Source organism: Pelophylax lessonae (assembly GCF_965119305.1).
Source record: "Pelophylax lessonae genome assembly, chromosome: 4".
NCBI lineage: Eukaryota > Metazoa > Chordata > Amphibia > Anura > Ranidae > Pelophylax > Pelophylax lessonae.
In genome coordinates, this window is record NC_138771.1 from 643,228,496 (window position 1) to 643,246,801 (window position 18,306).

The 18,306-nt window shown below is 44.0% G+C and overlaps 2 protein-coding genes across 2 annotated transcripts; both read left to right on the forward strand.

Annotated features, from left to right (window-relative positions):
• Positions 1-2,204: 2,204 nt before the first annotated feature.
• LOC309552942 (olfactory receptor 11L1-like) lies at positions 2,205-3,164 on the forward strand (the record flags this gene model as incomplete). Its single annotated transcript, XM_082253848.1, has 1 exon — positions 2,205-3,164. One exon carries the CDS (start codon positions 2,205-2,207, stop codon positions 3,162-3,164), a length of 960 nt encoding a protein of 319 aa, XP_082109974.1.
• A 338-nt stretch (positions 3,165-3,502) lies between these two features.
• On the forward strand, positions 3,503-5,972 carry LOC309552943 (uncharacterized protein; the record flags this gene model as incomplete). The annotated part of the gene is made up of 3 exons (XM_082253849.1): positions 3,503-3,648; positions 3,768-3,869; positions 5,087-5,972. The coding sequence occupies 3 exons, from the start codon at positions 3,503-3,505 to the stop codon at positions 5,970-5,972; spliced, it is 1,134 nt and encodes a 377-aa protein (XP_082109975.1).
• Positions 5,973-18,306: the final 12,334 nt, after the last annotated feature.

Consider the following 18,306-nt stretch of genomic DNA (forward strand, 5'->3'; position numbering starts at 1 on the left):
CTTTGTTAGTAAACGCGATACCTTTTGCGCAAACCAATCAAAATACGCTTTTTGCGATTTTTTTTACCAAACATATGTAGCATAAAACAAATTGGCCGAAAATGTTAAAAAATTTTGATTTTTAATTTTTTTTGGGGGAGAATTTCATATAAAAAAATGTGAAAAATATTGTTATTTTTGCAAAATTGACGCTCTTTTTTTGTTTATAGCGCATGATCAAAAAATCGCACAGGTGATCAAATACCACCAAAAGAAAGCTCTGTTTGTGGGAAAAAAAGGACGTCAAATTAGTTAAGGGACAGCGTCGCACGACCGCGCAATTGTCCGTTAAAGTCACGCAGTGCCGAATCACAAAATACCCCCTGGTCAGGAAGGGGGTAAAATCTTCCGGGGCTTAAGTGGTTAACAAGGACACAGCGACTGTGTGAGTGGCCTTACTAGCTGTTGTACCAGCTCCCAGCCAGATTGGCGTTTACATGTTTGATCTCTGGTGAGTGCATTGGCATGGTGGAGGAGAGCACATTGTAAGCGTCACTTCCTTTATTTGAGGTGTACCAATAGTCACTTCACTCAAGGTGTATTGATAGTCATTGTGCCTTTCTGGTGAGTGTTTTGGGAACACTGTATATACCACGGAAGAATTATTCCCATTTTTTCAGATCAAGAACACTGTTTGGCTGTTGTTTACATTTATTAGCACAATTGCAGTATTTGTTTTGATATATTGCATATTTACCTATAAGCCCCGGTTCACACTAGGGCGACCTGTGAGGCGACCTGGTCGCCTCACAGGTCGCCTCCCATAGGGAAGCTGCGGACCCGTTCTAATAGGAGCGACACAAGTCGCTCCGACCTAGAAAAAGGGTCCGGAGCTTCTTTGGGGCGACCAGGAGGCGACCACCATAGACTTCAATGTTATGAAGTCCGTGGTGGCCGCTCCGAGGTCGCGGCGCGCTGCTCGCACCGCGACCTTGGAGGTCGCGGTGCGAAGTAGCGTCGCCCCTATGTGAACGGGGCCTAATAGCACTGTGTTTTTAATATTTTTTTCCATTATACATCACACATTAGCACTGCACATTTGTTTACATAGGTCCTAGCTTGTACAACTTTTGTATTAGATCATTAAACTCAATATAAATATATACCATTAACTTCATATGCATTGTTTTTTACATCACACTAATGACGTGATCTACTCACAATAAGTAAAGTTTGTTTTCTAAAAAGAAATAATCATAAAGAAACAAATTCCTTCTATAAAAAAAAAAGAAAGAAAGAAATCCCATGAAAATATCAACAGTCATTACACATCCCTAGTGCTTCCGTGTAATTAATTCTAGTTATCTATAAAAGAAAAGCTAATACATATTAGGAAAAAAAAAAATCTTCATTCCATGAACAGAACCTCCTGCTGATCTGAGCTTTCTTGATTATTACATTCTCTTTAAAGACATTTTCATGTTCTTTCCTCAGCACTAAAAGTTAATTGTTCTTATTGAATTGCATAAAGAAAGGTAAAATAAATAATAATTATTAAAGGCTTTATTTTTACATTCAGTTTTATGGAGTACAAAAATAGGGAGAAAGATACCTGCGCTCAGAATTACATCAAGATAGCATAGGCAGCCAGCTCAATAGGTAGATTACAAACCCATACACTGATAGTAATAAAATGGGAGCAGCGCCAAAATTAAATACATCTATAAAAAATATGCAAATATACAAAAAACAGTATACACTTAGACGGAGTTGACGGTGGAGAGGGAGGTAATGTTTTTTTTTTATTTTTATTTTTTTTTTTTTATGGAGTACTATATCTTTTTATCACATTTTATCATGGTATGCCAACATTTTTGGTTGGCTTTTGTTAATACTTTGATCCTTTTTACCATCAATGTAAATTGAATTAGATGGAATTAGAGATCTAATCCTAGCATATATGAACTTGTTTTGAATTGATCTATTGTTCTATATTTATTGTCAGGTAGCTCATACTGACCAACTAGAGTTTGTTTTAAACACTTACTCCAACAAAGTTAAATGTATTTCCTCCTTGCTTTTCTCCTTCCTTCCTTCCTTCCTTCCTTCCTTCCTTCCTTCCTTCCTTCCTTCCTTCCTTCCTTCCAACCATTTGCATCAACTGTATGCTTGCAATAGACTAAACAAGGCAGGTTTGTCAATGTGAATTCCTCTGCCTTCCACAAATGGATAAAAGAAATGTGACCAGAATTACAACCATTCTCCTCTTAGGATTTCAGATTCCTCAAAGTATTACATTTTTGATATTTTTTCTTTTCATTTTTCTTTATTGTGTGACGATATGTGGAAACCTCCTGATCATTACACTGGTGTCCTACAGCAAAACCCTCCATTCTCCCATGTACTTCTTCCTTTCCCAGCTCTCTGTATTGGATATCTTACTAGTGACTGATATTCTCCCAAATGCCATCAACACTGTTTTGGTAAAAAAGACTATCATGTCATTTTCTGATTGTCTCGCTCAGTTTTATTTCTTTGTTATCACAGAACCTTCAGAGTGTCTTCTTCTGACAGTGATGAGTTGGGACAGATATTTGGCCATCTGTAAACCATTGCACTATACTTTGAAAATGAACTACCAGGTTTGCTGGATACTGGTCATCCTATGCTGGATTTTAGCTATATTTGTAGCTTTGATTTGCAATGTAACTATATCAAAATTACAATTTTGTGGTCCTAATGTTATTGATCACTTTTTCTGTGACTTTGATCCAATCCTACAGCTTTCCTGCTCTGATATCACCACTGCACAATTTGAAATCAAAATGTTTAGTGTTATCTTTGCTGTTATCCCATTCTCCATTATTATTGTATCATATGCTTATATTATATCTACTATTTTTAAAATCCCATCTATTACTGGAAGACAGAAAGTTTTCTCAACTTGCAGCTCCCATCTGACTGTGGTTTGCATCTATTATGGTACCCTGGTTTGTGTATATTTGATACCTAATAGAAGACAGACAAGAACAATTACTAAACTCTTATCATTACTGTACACTGTAGTCACACCAATGATAAATCCAATTATATATAGCCTGAGGAATCAAGAATTGAAAAATGTTGTTGGTAAAATCATCCAACACTTTAAACATGTATTGATTATCATTTGTATGTATTTATAATAGTTTTACATTTTATGCAGAATATTTAGCGCTGGTTCACACTGCCGCTACCACTAAAGTAGCATCGCTTCCAGCGCGACTTTGGCGCGACTTAGCACGACTTTGACGCGACCTAATCGCGAGGCGACTTTTTATTTGGCCAATCAAAATCTGATGTCTTGTGACCTAATTTCCTTTTCCTGTGTTTTTCTTTTTACATATTTCCTTTTTCCCATGTGTGCAGTGTTGTCTGTGTCATAGCTCAACTGATAGACATGTTTGCCTTGGCATATCATATTTCAGCTTTTATAATAGCCGGTATGGCAGTATTATTGCAAGTCGCAGAGAGGAAACGCAGGATGAGGCTGAGAAGAAGAAGAAGGCGATACTGGATCCATCTTATCATTCGTAATCGGGAAAACAGAGGGCAGTTCTGGGCCATGTATGAAAATTTGCGTGCTCATGAGGACAAGTTTTTCAATTTTACTCGTATGTCCATTGCAAGGTAATTAAACTTTGTAAAATTGTCTAATGTGTATATGTGCGTACAGCTAACATTGTCTAACATTTTCAATTTTTATTTTAGCAAGTGACATATGTATTTTTTTTTCCTTATTTTCCTAGTTTTGATGAATTACTTGGTCTGGTTAGCATCCATTTGCAGCGGCAGAACACGTCTTTTCGTAAAAGTATCTCACCTACTCATCGATTGATAATAACACTCAGGTAAACTATTGTGACATAAATTTTTTTTTGGTGTAATGTTGCTCAACAAAAGAAAAGACACCTTTTTGTTTAAAAATTGTTTTTCTCAAGCAAAATTGATGTTGGATGAGAAGGCCTGGCTAGCAGTCTCAGCTCTAAATTAAACCCAAAGGTGTCCTAACCCAAAGGTGTCCTATTGGGTTGAGTTCAGGACTCTGTGCAGGCCAGTTAGCTTCACCAGATGGACTATGCATTTTTTACCATTTTTAAGAATAGAGTATATAACACAATATAGCATCTAAACATTAATTTAATAAATGAACCACAATACTGGCCTTTTCATTCAAAAAGAATCTTTATTAAATAAAGTAAGAATATTGGTGACTGTAGTGCTGGTATACTGGGGGATAGTTTATTCTAGAAGGTGCAGGGGTAGGATATGGCCTAGATGGTGGTGGTGGGCCATATGAGCTAGATGGTGGTGGTGGGCCATATGAGAGAGATGGAGCTTCATTTTGGGGAGCATTTGGGGCATGCTGGCCGGTATGGTGTTCTAGGATCGACATTATCTCTTTTTTGGCCTGATCCCTTTTCTCCGCTGGTACTCGGTCAAGCATACCCCCCACCATAATGCCAAATCCTTGGTTTTCAGTATGTAGTCTTTTGAGAGTGTCTGTAAGCCTAGCCACTACCTCAGTGAAGGTTTTGAGGCACTGCTCCCCACTTGGTCCTGCTGGTCTTCTCCTGGTTGGATGTCTCCTGACCGTGGTTGGTGGTTGGCTGGGCCCAGCTTGCTCCTCATTTATCTCAGACTCCTCGGGCGGGGGCAGCATTTCTTCTTCAACCTCTTGGCTGCCCTCTACTTCGCCAAGAGGTTCAGGTGCATTGGCCGCTGTAGCTGCTTCAGCTCTTTCTCCCTCTCCCTGATTTTGACCTTGACCTTCCCAACTGGCTTGTGTCCTTGAATAAAAATTGAATAATTTCAAGCACACCATTCGAATTCAAATCAACACCTCACAAACATTACAGATGTTAGCTCACTCTCTCAAGGTCATGTAGCGTCTCAAAAAATCAAGTTCCTCTGCATGGACATAGGGGGTCACCCTCCTCGCTCCAGACCCACTCCTCTGGTCCCTTAATTTTCTCAGGTATCGCTGGAAACAGTCCCTCAACCCCTTCCAGCGAGTTTGTATAACGTGCACTGAAAAACATAAGAAACATGTATTTTGTCTTTGCAGGTACCTGGCAACCGGACATTCCCTTGTGAGTTTACATTATCAATTCATGGTGGGCAAGTCGACACTCAGCTACATTATCAGTGAAACCTGTGAAGTATTATGGGATGTGCTGAATGGAATTGTAATGAAAAAGCCAAATGAAGATGACTGGAAGACAATAGCCCAATGTTTCTGGGAACGGTGCAATTTCCCAAATTGCCTTGGAGCTATAGACGGGAAGCATATCCGTGTTGTTAAGCCAGTTGGTAGTGGAAGTTGTTTCTTTAATTACAAAAAGTTTTTCTCCTTTGTTTTGCTAGCAGTGGCTGACGCTAACTATTGCTTCGTCTACATAGACATTGGGTCCTATGGAAGCAGCTCTGATTCCCGTATTTTTGCCAATTCTACTTTTGGAAAAATGCTACAAGAAAATCAGCTACTTATTCCTCGTAACCGTCCCTTACCTGGGACTTATGAACCCCCGCTACCTTATGTCTTTGTTGGAGATGAGGCGTTTGCGTTGGGAGAACACCTAATGAGGCCTTATTCCAACCGTAATCTGAGTACACCCAAAAAAAATTTCAATTATAGGCTATCCAGGGCAAGAAGGGTGGTGGAGTGCACTTTTGGCATTCTGGCCAATAAATGGCGTGTACTACACACCCCTATTGCTTTAAACGTAGAGAACACAATAACTGCAGTGAAAGCAGCTTGCGAGCTCCACAATTTTGTAAGACAACGAGATGGGTACAATTTTGAGGATTCTCTTGAAAATGATATGGAAACTGCGCAATTGGCTCCTGTTCGTGGATCCACTGATGGTGCCACAATTAGAAATAAATTTACCTCTTTCTTCATGTCACCGGCTGGTGCAGTAGAATGGCAAATGGAGGTTGTTGGATCCTAAATTAAATATATTTTTGGATGCTGGGGTGTATAGATTAGGTTATATGGCCTGTACTGCATGTGTTAACTGTTTATTTTATGCTATTCTCTTTGTTTAATAAAAATTACATTCTGAAAAATTAATGTCTCCATATATATATATATATATATATATATATATCCTATCATTGTCCACCAGTGGAAATGCCACGTACCAGTGTCCACCAGAGGGACGTATCCGTGTCCACTAGTGAAACGGCCACGTAACAGTGTCATCCTGTGCCAAGTACAGTGTCCACTAGTGGCTGCGCCACGTAGCAGTGTCCGCCACTGCAAGTGCCATGTTGAAGTGTCCACTAGTGGCAGTGCCACGTAGCAGCCCAGTGCCACATAGCATTGTCCACTAGTGCCACGTAGCAGTGTCCACCAGTGGCAGTGCCACGTAGCAGGCCAGTGCCACGTAGCATTGTCCACTAGTGCCACGTAGCAGTGTCCACCAGTGGTAGTGCCACGTAGCAGGCCAGTGCCACGTAGCAGTGTCCACTAGTGCCACGTAGCAGTGTCCACCAGTGGCAGTGCCATGTAGCAGGCCAGTGCCACGTAGCATTGTCCACTAGTGCCACGTAGCAGTGTCCACCAGTGGCAGTGCCACGTAGCAGGCCAGTGCCACGTAGCAGTGTCCACTAGTGCCACGTAGCAGTGTCCACCAGTGGCAGTGCCACGTAGCAGGCCAGTGCCACGTAGCATTGTCCACTAGTGCCACGTAGCAGTGTCCACCAGTGGCAGTGCCACGTAGCAGGCCAGTGCCACGTAGCATTGTCCACTAGTGCCACGTAGCAGTGTCCACCAGTGGCAGTGCCACGTAGCAGGCCAGTGCCACGTAGCAGTGTCCACTAGTGCCACGTAGCAGTGTCCACCAGTGGCAGTGCCACGTAGCAGGCCAGTGCCACGTAGCATTGTCCACTAGTGCCACGTAGCAGTGTCCACCAGTGGCAGTGCCACGTAGCAGGCCAGTGCCACGTAGCATTGTCCACTAGTGCCACGTAGCAGTGTCCACCAGTGGCAGTGCCACGTAGCAGGCCAGTGCCACGTAGCAGTGTCCACTAGTGCCACGTAGCAGTGTCCACCAGTGGCAGTGCCACGTAGCAGGCCAGTGCCACGTAGCATTGTCCACTAGTGCCACGTAGCAGTGTCCACCAGTGGCAGTGTCACGTAGCAGTACAGTGCCATGTAGCATTGTCCACTAGTGCCACGTTGAAGTGTCCACTGGTGGCAGTGCCACGTAGCAGCCCAGTGCCACGTAGCATTGTCCACTAGTGCCACGTAGCAGTGTGCACCAGTGGCAGTGCCACGTAGCAGTCCAGTGCCACATAGCATTGTCCACTAGTGCCACGTTGAAGTGTCCACTGGTGGCAGTGCCACGTAGCAGCCCAGTGCCACGTTGCATTGTCCACCAGTTTCAGTCAATTCCAATGCAACCTATCAGTATATCTTAGTGCTAGTGACTACCAGTGCCAACTATACATCAGTTTCAGTCACTTCCAATGCAACCTATCATTGTAAGTTAGTGATTGTGACTATCAGTGCCAACTATACATCAGTTTCAGTCACTTCCAGTGCAACCTATCTGCCCAAGTACATATTAAGTGCATATTTTAATAAGAAATGAAAAAAGAAGTTCAACTTACATTTTTCCACACGCTCTTCATGGGACAGCATCTCCCAGTCCTCAATAACAAGGGGTGCAATCTCCTGCCATGCTTTCTCTCTTTTCGTGTGATCCTTATAGTTAGGATGATCTGTGGCATAAAGTACAGGCCGCATCTTGACCTGACGGATAAGGACTTCATTGTCCACCAGCTCCCTGGCAGCCACATCATGCTGTCTTGTGGAGGACATTTTCCCAGCTTGCAAGTCCAGTGTGTAATGAGAAAAAGAGTATAGCAGACCAATGTGCAGATAACGTTTTATGGGGGAGGTGTAGGAGTGGCTAGGAATGTCTAGCTCCTTGCTAGAAAATAGATAAGAATGCTAATTGAGGTCACTCACATTGAAGGAAAAACCTCTTTTGTCTGTCTGTCCAGAAACGTTAAAAAAAAAAGAGCTTTTTTCCTATAATTTTTAAGAAGCACATGCCTCCAAAGACGCCCAAAAAATGCCCGAAAAATGTCTGCAAGAAAAAAAGCCAGCCGCAGAGAAGCCATATTACAGAAAATATAGTAAAAATGCTGTTTTTTAGGAGTTCTGGACATGCTACAGAGCTGAAAATTGACAGGTACACTTTTTAGACACCCAGACACTAAATCCAGAAAATTACATGCCTGCCTAAAAAAATGCCCGCTAAATACCTGCAAGAAAAAAAGCCAGCCGCAGAGAAGCCGTATTACTGAAAATATAGTATAAATTATGTTTTTTTGGGGTTCTGGACATGCTACAGAGCTGAAACTTGACAGGGACACTTTTTAGACCCCCCAGAAACTAAATCCAGAACATGACATGCCTGCCTAAAAAAATGCCCGCTAAATGCCTGCAAGAAAAAAAGCCAGCTGGTAAGAGACTACAAAAAATTATAAGAAAAATGATTTTTTTGGGGGGGTTCTGGACATGCTACAGAGCTGAAACTTGACAGGGACACTTTTTAGACCCCCCAGAAACTAAATCCAGAACATGACATGCCTGCCTAAAAAAATGCTCGCTAAATGCCTGCAAGAAAAAAAGACAGCTGGTAAAGACACTACAAAAAATTAAAAGAAAAATGATTTTTTTTTAGGGGTTCTGGACATTCTACAGAGCTGAAACTTTACAGGGACACTTTTTAGACCCCCCAGACACTAAATCCAGAAAATGACATGCCTGCCTAAAAAAATGCCCGCTAAATGCCTGCAAGAACAAAAGCCAGCCGCAGAGAAGCCGTATTACTGAAAATATAGTATAAATTATGTTTTTTTGGGGTTCTGGACATGCTACAGAGCTGAAACTTGACAGGGACACTTTTTAGACCCCCCAGAAACTAAATCCAGAACATGACATGCCTGCCTAAAAAAATGCCCGCTAAATGCCTGCAAGAAAAAAAGACAGCTGGTAAAGACACTACAAAAAATTAAAAGAAAAATGATTTTTTTAGGGGTTCTGGACATTCTACAGAGCTGAAACTTGACAGGGACACTTTTTAGACCCCCCAAACACTAAATCCAGAAAATGACATGCCTGCCTAAAAAAATGCCCGCTAAATGCCTGCAAGAACAAAAGCCAGCCGCAGAGAAGCCGTATTACTGAAAATATAGTATAAATTATGTTTTTTTGGGGTTCTGGACATGCTACAGAGCTGAAACTTGACAGGGACACTTTTTAGACCCCCCAGAAACTAAATCCAGAACATGACATGCCTGCCTAAAAAAATGCCCGCTAAATGCCTGCAAGAAAAAAAGACAGCTGGTAAAGACACTACAAAAAATTAAAAGAAAAATGATTTTTTTTAGGGGTTCTGGACATTCTACAGAGCTGAAACTTGACAGGGACACTTTTTAGACCCCCCAGACACTAAATCCAGAAAATGACATGCCTGCCTAAAAAAATGCCCGCTAAATGCCTGCAAGAAAAAAAGCCAGCCGCAGAGAAGCCGTATTACTGAAAATATAGTATAAATTATGTTTTTTTGGGGTTCTGGACATGCTACAGAGCTGAAACTTGACAGGGACACTTTTTAGACCCCCCAGAAACTAAATCCAGAACATGACATGCCTGCCTAAAAAAATGCCCGCTAAATGCCTGCAAGATAAAAGCCAGCTGGTAAGAGACTACAAAAAATTATAAGAAAAATGATTTTTTTTTGGGGGGTTCTGGACATGCTACAGAGCTGAAACTTGACAGGGACACTTTTTAGACCCCCCAGAAACTTAATCCAGAACATGACATGCCTGCCTAAAAAAATGCCCGCTAAATGCCTGCAAGAATAAAAGACAGCTGGTAAAGACACTACAAAAAATTATAAGAAAAATTATTTTTTTTGGGGTTCTGGACATGCTACAGAGCTGAAACTTGACAGGGACACTTTTTAGACCCCCCAGAAACTAAATCCAGAACATGACATGCCTGCCTAAAAAAATGCCCGCTAAATGCCTGCAAGAATAAAAGACAGCTGGTAAAGACACTACAAAAAATTTAAAGAAAAATGATTTTTCCTGTTTGTCTCCATGGCAGCCTACGTGTGGATTAACCCCGCCTCCACTCCAAGGGTATAGGACCCCCCTCCCATAAATTTCAGCTCTCAGGTACAGCAGGTGTTCATTTTTTGTCCTCCTCCAAGGACCTACACTTCTGATGTCTTACTACGTCCAGCTTACCTTAGGATACTTTGGATGGTGTCTGCATGTCCAGAGCCCAGCCACGGGCGGGTGAGTGACATTTAAAATCCCCTGCTCTCTGCGGTTGACTGAAGCTTGATCGGCATTCTCTGACATGGGTCTGAAGATTCACATTGCTTCCCTTCATGGCAGCGGTATTTGTTATTTATGTGCACTTTGTCTGTCTCTTTTCCTATCACTGTACAATATGTTTGTTTGGCCCAATGGCGCTGGAACGCTTCCTGCGTTCCAGCAAACCCTTCCTGCGTTCCAACAAACCCTTCCTCTTCCTCCTCTGCTTCTAGCGTCCAATCGGTAGACGCTTCGTGGTCCCGCACATGCGCAGTGCGCCGCGAGCGAAGTCGAGGCTTGGTTCGCACATGCGCATTAGCGATCGCGGCCGCATCACCGCTGACGTCATTCCGGCGGGAGATTTAAACAGCTGACGATTCCCCTGTACTTTGGGAATGTACTGTGGGCGTTGCGGCAGCTTCCCAGTGTCTCTGGATTCCTTGCTACAGGTATGTGCAATGGAGACTTGACTGCAGAGGGGGGGGGGGCGGAGGGTTGTCACCTCACAATGTATCACTGACATGGTGTCTGATATGTATTACCTTTCTTTATCAGTCTGGTTGTTTGGCCTGAAGTATGGATCCTGCGTCACCGCCCTCCTGTGGCCAGCCCTCTCACAACAGGTGGGTGCTGGCATTTTTTCAGAGGGGAGGGCTTGCTGGTCCCTAGGTCATGGCTAAATCCAGTGTCTCCCCGATTTTCTCTTTTTCCATCAGCTCTTCCAGGCCTGATTTACCACAAGAAAGAGACCCTGTCAGACCACGTGGGAGTTCATCCTCCAGATCTAAACGCCGTGAATCTCCATCAGGGAGTAGGCAGCAAGGGAGACGCTCTAATTCCTCCCCCAGACACCATACACGATACCAGAGTCACCGCACACACCAGAGAGCCTGTTGGAGTTGTGGGGCGCATGTCCCGGAGGACAAGTCCCTATGTGAGCCATGTTTTGCTCATGCAGTCGGTGAGAGGGGGCAAAAGGATCAAGGATTGGAATCTCTAGTGAAGAGAATAGTAAAACAGTCCCTGAAAGAATGGGGTACAGTCCCACCACTTGGTCCCACCACATCTAGTTCTCCAGCGGAAGTGCAGGAAGATCAAGGCCCCTCTCAACCGAGCATTACTTCTGCAAAATCATCTGACAGTGATTCGGAAGAAGAAGGGGCTGTAGGCGGCTTTGAGTTCGCCCTAGTTTCACCCCTGATCAGAGCCATTAAAGAAGCTCTCAGATGGGAGGATCCTGTGTCTCCTCAGAAAAAGCAGCGGAAGTTCTTCAAGCACCTTGGTAAGGAGCGTATCAACTTCCCTTCCCTCTCTGAATTACAAGAGGTGATTACTGAAGAATGGAGTAAAGGGGATAGTAAGTCTTCCTTATCCTCCAAACTTGGGAAATTATATCCCTTTAAACCTGAAGATGTCGCCCGTCTGGAATCTGCTCCTCTTGTGGATGCGGCAGTTACAAGATTAGCAAAGCATGTCACTTTGCCACTAGATGACGCGGTCTCTTTCAAAGACCCTTTGGATAGGAAGATAGATCTGGACCTAAAGAGGATCTTTGTGACGGCCGGCGCGGCCTGCAAACCTGTGATGGCATTAGCAACAATGTCTAAAGCCATGGAAGTCTGGGTTTCCGATATAGAATCCAAACTTGGAAGTTTCTCGGAAGAAGCCGTAGAAAGTTCCCCTATTCACGAACTCAAGCTGGCTTCAGTGTTTTTAGGAGAAGCATCTATCGATGTTCTGCGTCTTCTGTACAGATCGATGCTATCCTCAGTAACAGCAAAGAGGGCCTTGTGGCTTCGCCCGTGGATTGCAGATCCAGCTTCTAAACAGGCATGGTGTAAGATCCCTTTTGAGGGTACTTCCCTTTTTGGAAACAAACTAGACAGCGCCATTGCCAAGGCTACTGGCGGAAAGTCAGGTTTCCTCCCGCAAGACAGATGACTATTTGGTCAGAAGAAGCCTCAACCTAGGAGGCAATACACGGAGAGATCAAGAGATGCACGCTCTTACAAGCCTAATAGAGATTTCCGAAGAAACTGGAGAGGTGGTCAATCCTCTACTCGGAAGTCATCAAAAAATCCAGCGCCTGCTGGACAAGATTCCACTAAATCTTTTTGAGATTGGGCCCGTCCAGGCATGTCAGGTGGGGGCACGTCTTTTCCATTTTCAGCATGTCTGGGCGGCCTCAATCACGGACTTTTGGACCGTCAGGACGGTCTCTACAGGCCACAGATGGTCATTTCTGGCAGATCCAGTTCCAAGATTCATCTCAACTCATTTACCCTGTCTAGAAGAGAGAAGAGAAGTCTTGCTCGCCTATGTAGACGCTTTGGTGGCTCAAGGAGCGGTAGCTCCGGTTCCGGAACAAGAAAAATTTCAAGGGGTTTACTCACCCCTCTTCTTAGTCCAGAAGAAGAACGGGGCCTGGAGACCTGTTATAGATCTCACATACCTGAACAAGTTCATAAAGAACGAAAAATTCAAGATGGAAACACTCTCAACTATTCAAAGGGCAGTACTGCCGGGAGATTGGCTCGCCTCAATAGATTTAAAGGATGCGTACTTTCATGTACCTGTGGCAACCGACTTCCACAAATATCTTCGCTTCTGTGTTCAGAATCAGCATCTGCAATTCATTTGCCTACCCTTCGGCCTGTCTACCTCACCCAGAGTATTCACCAAAGTTCTTCTAGCAGTGGTAGCCTTCATAAGACTGAAAGGTATACGTCTACATCATTACTTAGACGATCTTCTGCTTCTGTCTCAAGAAAAGGATCAGTTATTGGCACACAGAGATCAGGTCATATCGACCCTCAAAGAGTTTGGCTGGCTGCTAAACCTACAAAAGAGTCAGCTGGAGCCCACTCAGCGCCTAGTCTATCTTGGGGCGCAATTCGACACCGTCGAGAATTCAATCTCTCTCCCATTAGAGAAGATACCGGTAGTGAGGGAGAGAATCCTCCCGGCTCTTTCCTCTCCTCGGCTGAAAGCCTCTCAGTGCCTCAAAATCATTGGCACCATGGTGTCCACGGCTCCAATGGTCAAATGGGCTCTCTGGCATATGAGGCCCTTCCAAAAAGGGTTCCTACAACAATGGAACACAGAAGAGAAAGATCAGTACATTCATATCTCCTCCAGCATGAGATACAGTCTTCTTTGGTGGCTGCAACGCAGGAATCTGCTCAACTGTCATTCTCTGGTTCCAGTCTCATGGACTATAATCACAACAGACGCCAGCAACTCAGGTTGGGGGGCTCATTGTCTGACAGAGATGACACAGGGGAGATGGTCTTTTCAGAGACACACTCCAGTCTCCAATATACTGGAACTCCGAGCAGCCTACCAGGGTCTTCGATCTTTCCAACACCTGCTAGAGGGGAAATCTGTAATGATTCGGATGGACAACACCACGGCAGTGTCTTATGTGAAGAGACAAGGTGGGACACGGAGTCTCTCTCTGCTACGAGAATTAGACCCGATCATGTCCTGGGCCCAGACTCACCTAGTAAACATCTCGGCAGTTTACATCCCAGGTTCACAGAATGTTCAAGCGGATTTTCTGTCCAGGGTCCAGTTGAACCACAACGAATGGTCTCTCCATGTGGAGTCGTTCAAATGGATTCTGTCGTTGGGAGTATCTCCCGAAGTTGATCTGTTCGCCTCCCCTTGCAACCACAAGTTGGAGAAGTATGTCACGAGAGGCAAGTGTCCTCAAGCTTACGGGACAGATGCACTAACCGACAGGTGGGAGTTCAGCAGGGCTTACACCTTTCCTCCAGTACCCATCATTCTCAAATTCCTGCAAAGACTTCAAGCGGAAGATGTGGAGATAGTGATGGTGGCGCCTTTCTGGCCGAACAGGCCATGGTTTCCGCTACTCCTACAACTGAGTTACCGGGACCCGGTCCCTCTTCCCCTCAGACCAGACTTGCTTCTTCAGGGAACATCAGTGCACCCCTGTCCTGCAATTCTCCGGTTGACGGTCTGGTTCTTGAGAGGGAAAGGTTGGAATCGCTCGGCTGCCCATCTACAGCCATTTCCACCTTGATGAATGCTAGACGACCAAGTACTAATAAAGTATACTGTAGAATCTGGGCAAGATTCATGGAGTCTGCATATCCTGAAGGTATGTCTTCCTCAGTCCCTGGGATTCAAGAAATACTAAGTTTTCTTCAGGCTGGTCTGGATATGCCCCTTTCAGTGGCAACTCTTAGAGTTCAAGTTTCGGCCTTGTCGGCCTTCTCCGGGGTCATGTGGGCCCAACACCCACTAATTCAACAATTTTTCAAAGGAGCAATCAGGCTCAATCCTCAGAGAAGACCTAGGTTCCCGAAATGGGATCTACCTCTTGTCCTAAATGCCCTCTCCAAATCGGGCATAGATTCCTCTTCTTCTATCAAGGACCTGACCATCCGAACTGTCTTCCTGGTAGTCATTACTTCGGCTAAAAGGGTCTCTGAATTAAGTTCTCTCGGATGTAAAGAACCATTCTTGACTTTTTTCCCGGATCGGGTAGTACTGATACCCAGGCTGAATTAGAATCCGAAAGTCACCTCGGTGTTTCACCAGAATCAGGAGATTGTCCTGCCTACTTTCCGGTCATCTAATGAGTCCAATCCTCATCCGTTGGATGTACGAGAATCCTTAAAAGCCTATCTTCAAGCAACTGCACCATTCAGGCAGTCTGACAACCTCTTTGTCCTGTTCTGGGGAAAGAACAGAGGTAAACCTGCTTCATCTAGGACTATCGCTTCATGGATAGTGGCAGCTATCCAACAGGCCTATAGAGCTGAGGGGCTGGCTCCTCCGGAGGCGGTGACGGCGCACTCTACAAGGAGTATCTCTACTTCCTGGGCGGCTTCGCGGCATGTGGCTCCAGATGTGATTTGCAGAGCGGCTTCGTGGTCATCAGTCAATACTTTTATGACCCACTATTGTGTAGAACCTGCTTCTCTGTCCTCAGTTAATTTTGGTTTGACTGTTTTGTCTGCAAATAGCATGAATTAAAATTTTCTTTGCTAAAGCATTCCCACCCGTGTGGAGTGAGCTAGTTATTTCCCACACGTAGGCTGCCATGGAGACAAACAGGAAAACGGAAAATTCCTATCATACTTACCGTAATTTTCCTTTCCTGATAGTCTCCATGGCAGCCGGAGTACCCACCCTCTCGTCTTGGATTCGGCTAAGATATTGAACACCTGCTGTACCTGAGAGCTGAAATTTATGGGAGGGGGGTCCTATACCCTTGGAGTGGAGGCGGGGTTAACCCACACGTAGGCTGCCATGGAGACTATCAGGAAAGGAAAATTACGGTAAGTATGATAGGAATTTTCCGTTTTTTTTAGGGGTTCTGGACATGCTACAGACCTGAAACTTGACAGGGACACTTTTTAGACCCCCCAGAAACGAAATCCAAAAAATGACATGCCTGCCTAAAAAAATGACCGCTAAATGCCTGCAAGAAATACGGCCAGGTTGACAGAAGACATATTCATTTTTTAATTAAAATTATGCTCTTTTCTTGTTCACTACCATTTTTTAGCAAAGTCGGATGACAAGTCGGATTACAGGTCGCTTCAATTAAGATAAGGAGGCGACTCCCATTGAAGTATATGGGACAAGTCGGATCACTGGTCGCCTGAAAGTAGTACCGGACCCTTTTCTGAAGTCGGAACGACCTTAATAGCGGCAATTAAGATGGCACTGACTCAATTACATTGGTTTGGTCATGTCAAGCGACCTGGGGCGACCTGGGGCGACACAAGTCGCCTCGTGAGTCGCCCTAGTGTGAATGGGGGCTTAAGTGTAACGGAGCAAAATTTCCACCTAATGAATGCCATTGCTTAAATATTTTTTAGTGTTTATTAATTCAGATTAAAGCGGAGTTCCGGGCACAAAAACAATATTTTTTTTTGTGCCCGTCCGCTAGTTCAGCCTAACCTGAAAAGGAATTGGATAGTTAGATTTTTTTTTTTAAAAAAAACTCACCTTGTAATTGACGATCGTAAATACTCACCTCAGGGTACTTCCTCCCTCGGAGCCGCGGCTCACCCCGTCACTTCCTGCACTGCGATGATTCCTGGGAGCTAAACGTCATCGCTCCCAGGAATCAATGCGACGGCACCGGCCCCGCTCGTCACTTCCGGGCGACGCCGCATTCCCCTGCTAAACAGCTTCTGGGCATGCCCAGAAGCTGTTTAGGAATGCGGCATCACACCGGAAGTGACGAAAGGGGCCGGTGCGGCGCATTTTGGGAGAAGAAGACGCGGAAGAAGACGCAGAAGAGGACCGCGCCGGCTTCAGCTGCCCACAAGAGAGATGGAAACGCTGTGGAAGAAATTTTATAAGTAAGTATTTCTTCTAAAAGGTAAGTGCGAACCCGGACAGATCAGAGGCTAGCCATTGTGGAATGTGCTAGCCCTGACTGTCCCGGGGGTATGTTCATTAAAAAATTACATCTGTGCCCGGAACTCCGCTTTAAGGTTCAAATGCTGGATAAAAACATGGAAAAATATGCTATGGTTCAAATGTTGGATAAAAGTGTGGAAAAAGATGCTATGCAGTTATGCTGGGCTAAAAATATAGAAGAGAAAAATGTGTTAACAATTTCTTGGAATACATGTGGGAAAAGTTTGGCTTTGAAACTTTGAGTTAAAAGACAGACTTTTTATGAAGTGCATTTTTAAGACAATTAGTAATAGACATAGGTGTGTAAAATTGCTTTGGTACAACACTGATATATGGATGTTTGCTAGGATTAATTATTTTAAAATCTCTAAATTCAATCATATTTGATATGGCCAAATATATGTTGACACTGCTCTCTATTTTTTTTTTTACCACAGATTTTTTTTCAGTGAAGAACATTGATAATGTGAGACATTTTAGAAAACGGTGCACTTCCAACATTTTTGGAACTGTTTGGAGGGGTTCCTTTCTGTTACGGCATGAATATGCCCCTGTGAACAAATCCAGCTCCATAAAACATGGCTTAACGTGCTTGTTGATATGTAGGGACTCAAGTAACCTGAACAAAACCCTGACCTCAACCCTACTGAACGCCGATGAATAAATTGAAACCCAGATTGTGAGCCAGGTCTTATTATCAACAATCAGTACCTGACCTCAGCATGCTCTTTTGCTGAATGGGCACAAATTCCCACAGACACACTCCAAAATCTTGTGAAGCCTTTGTATAGCCGCAAAGAGGAGAAAGGGGGCAACTCCATATGAATGCCTATAATTTTGTAAGGAGATGTCCAATAAGCTTAGATAAGTCTGATGTATATGTGGGAGGATGGTGTCCAAGCCTCTGATATGAGAGGAAGCTGAAAGTAGTAGCTCCTGCCACCATCTGTTGTGCTCCAGCATTGGAGGAATATTTGCACTTAACTCTGATTACCCCCTTTGAGTGCTTATAGGTCTGCTGGCTTTCTGGTCTGTCAGTTCGCCAGCCGGCTCTCAGGCTTGTGGAACTACCCAGCAGCTAGCTTTTATTCAGATTTTTTAAGCTCTGTGAGTTCTCTCTGCTTTTATTATTATCTGTCTGATTGCCTGTGAGACCTTACTGCAAGGGGTTTGTATATTAGAGCCGGCTTACTACTACATTTACTTTTAAAAAAATGTTGCAACTTTTAGTATATGTGGAAAAGGAAAGCAAATTCTGGGGGTTTGTTGTGTGCTGGGAAAAATAAAAATATAGGAGTATATGTTATAAAAACTTTAGGTATTATTTTGCTACACAGCTGTGAAAAATCAAAGCCCAGATCTCAACATCATGGAGTCTGTCTGGGATTACAAGAAGAGACAGAAGGATTTGAGGCAGCCGACATCCAAAGAAGGTCTGTGGTTAGTTCTCCAAGGTGTTTGGAACAACCTACCTGCTGAGTTCCTTCAAAGACTGTGTGCAAGAAGAATTGATGCTGTTTTGAAGGCAAAGGG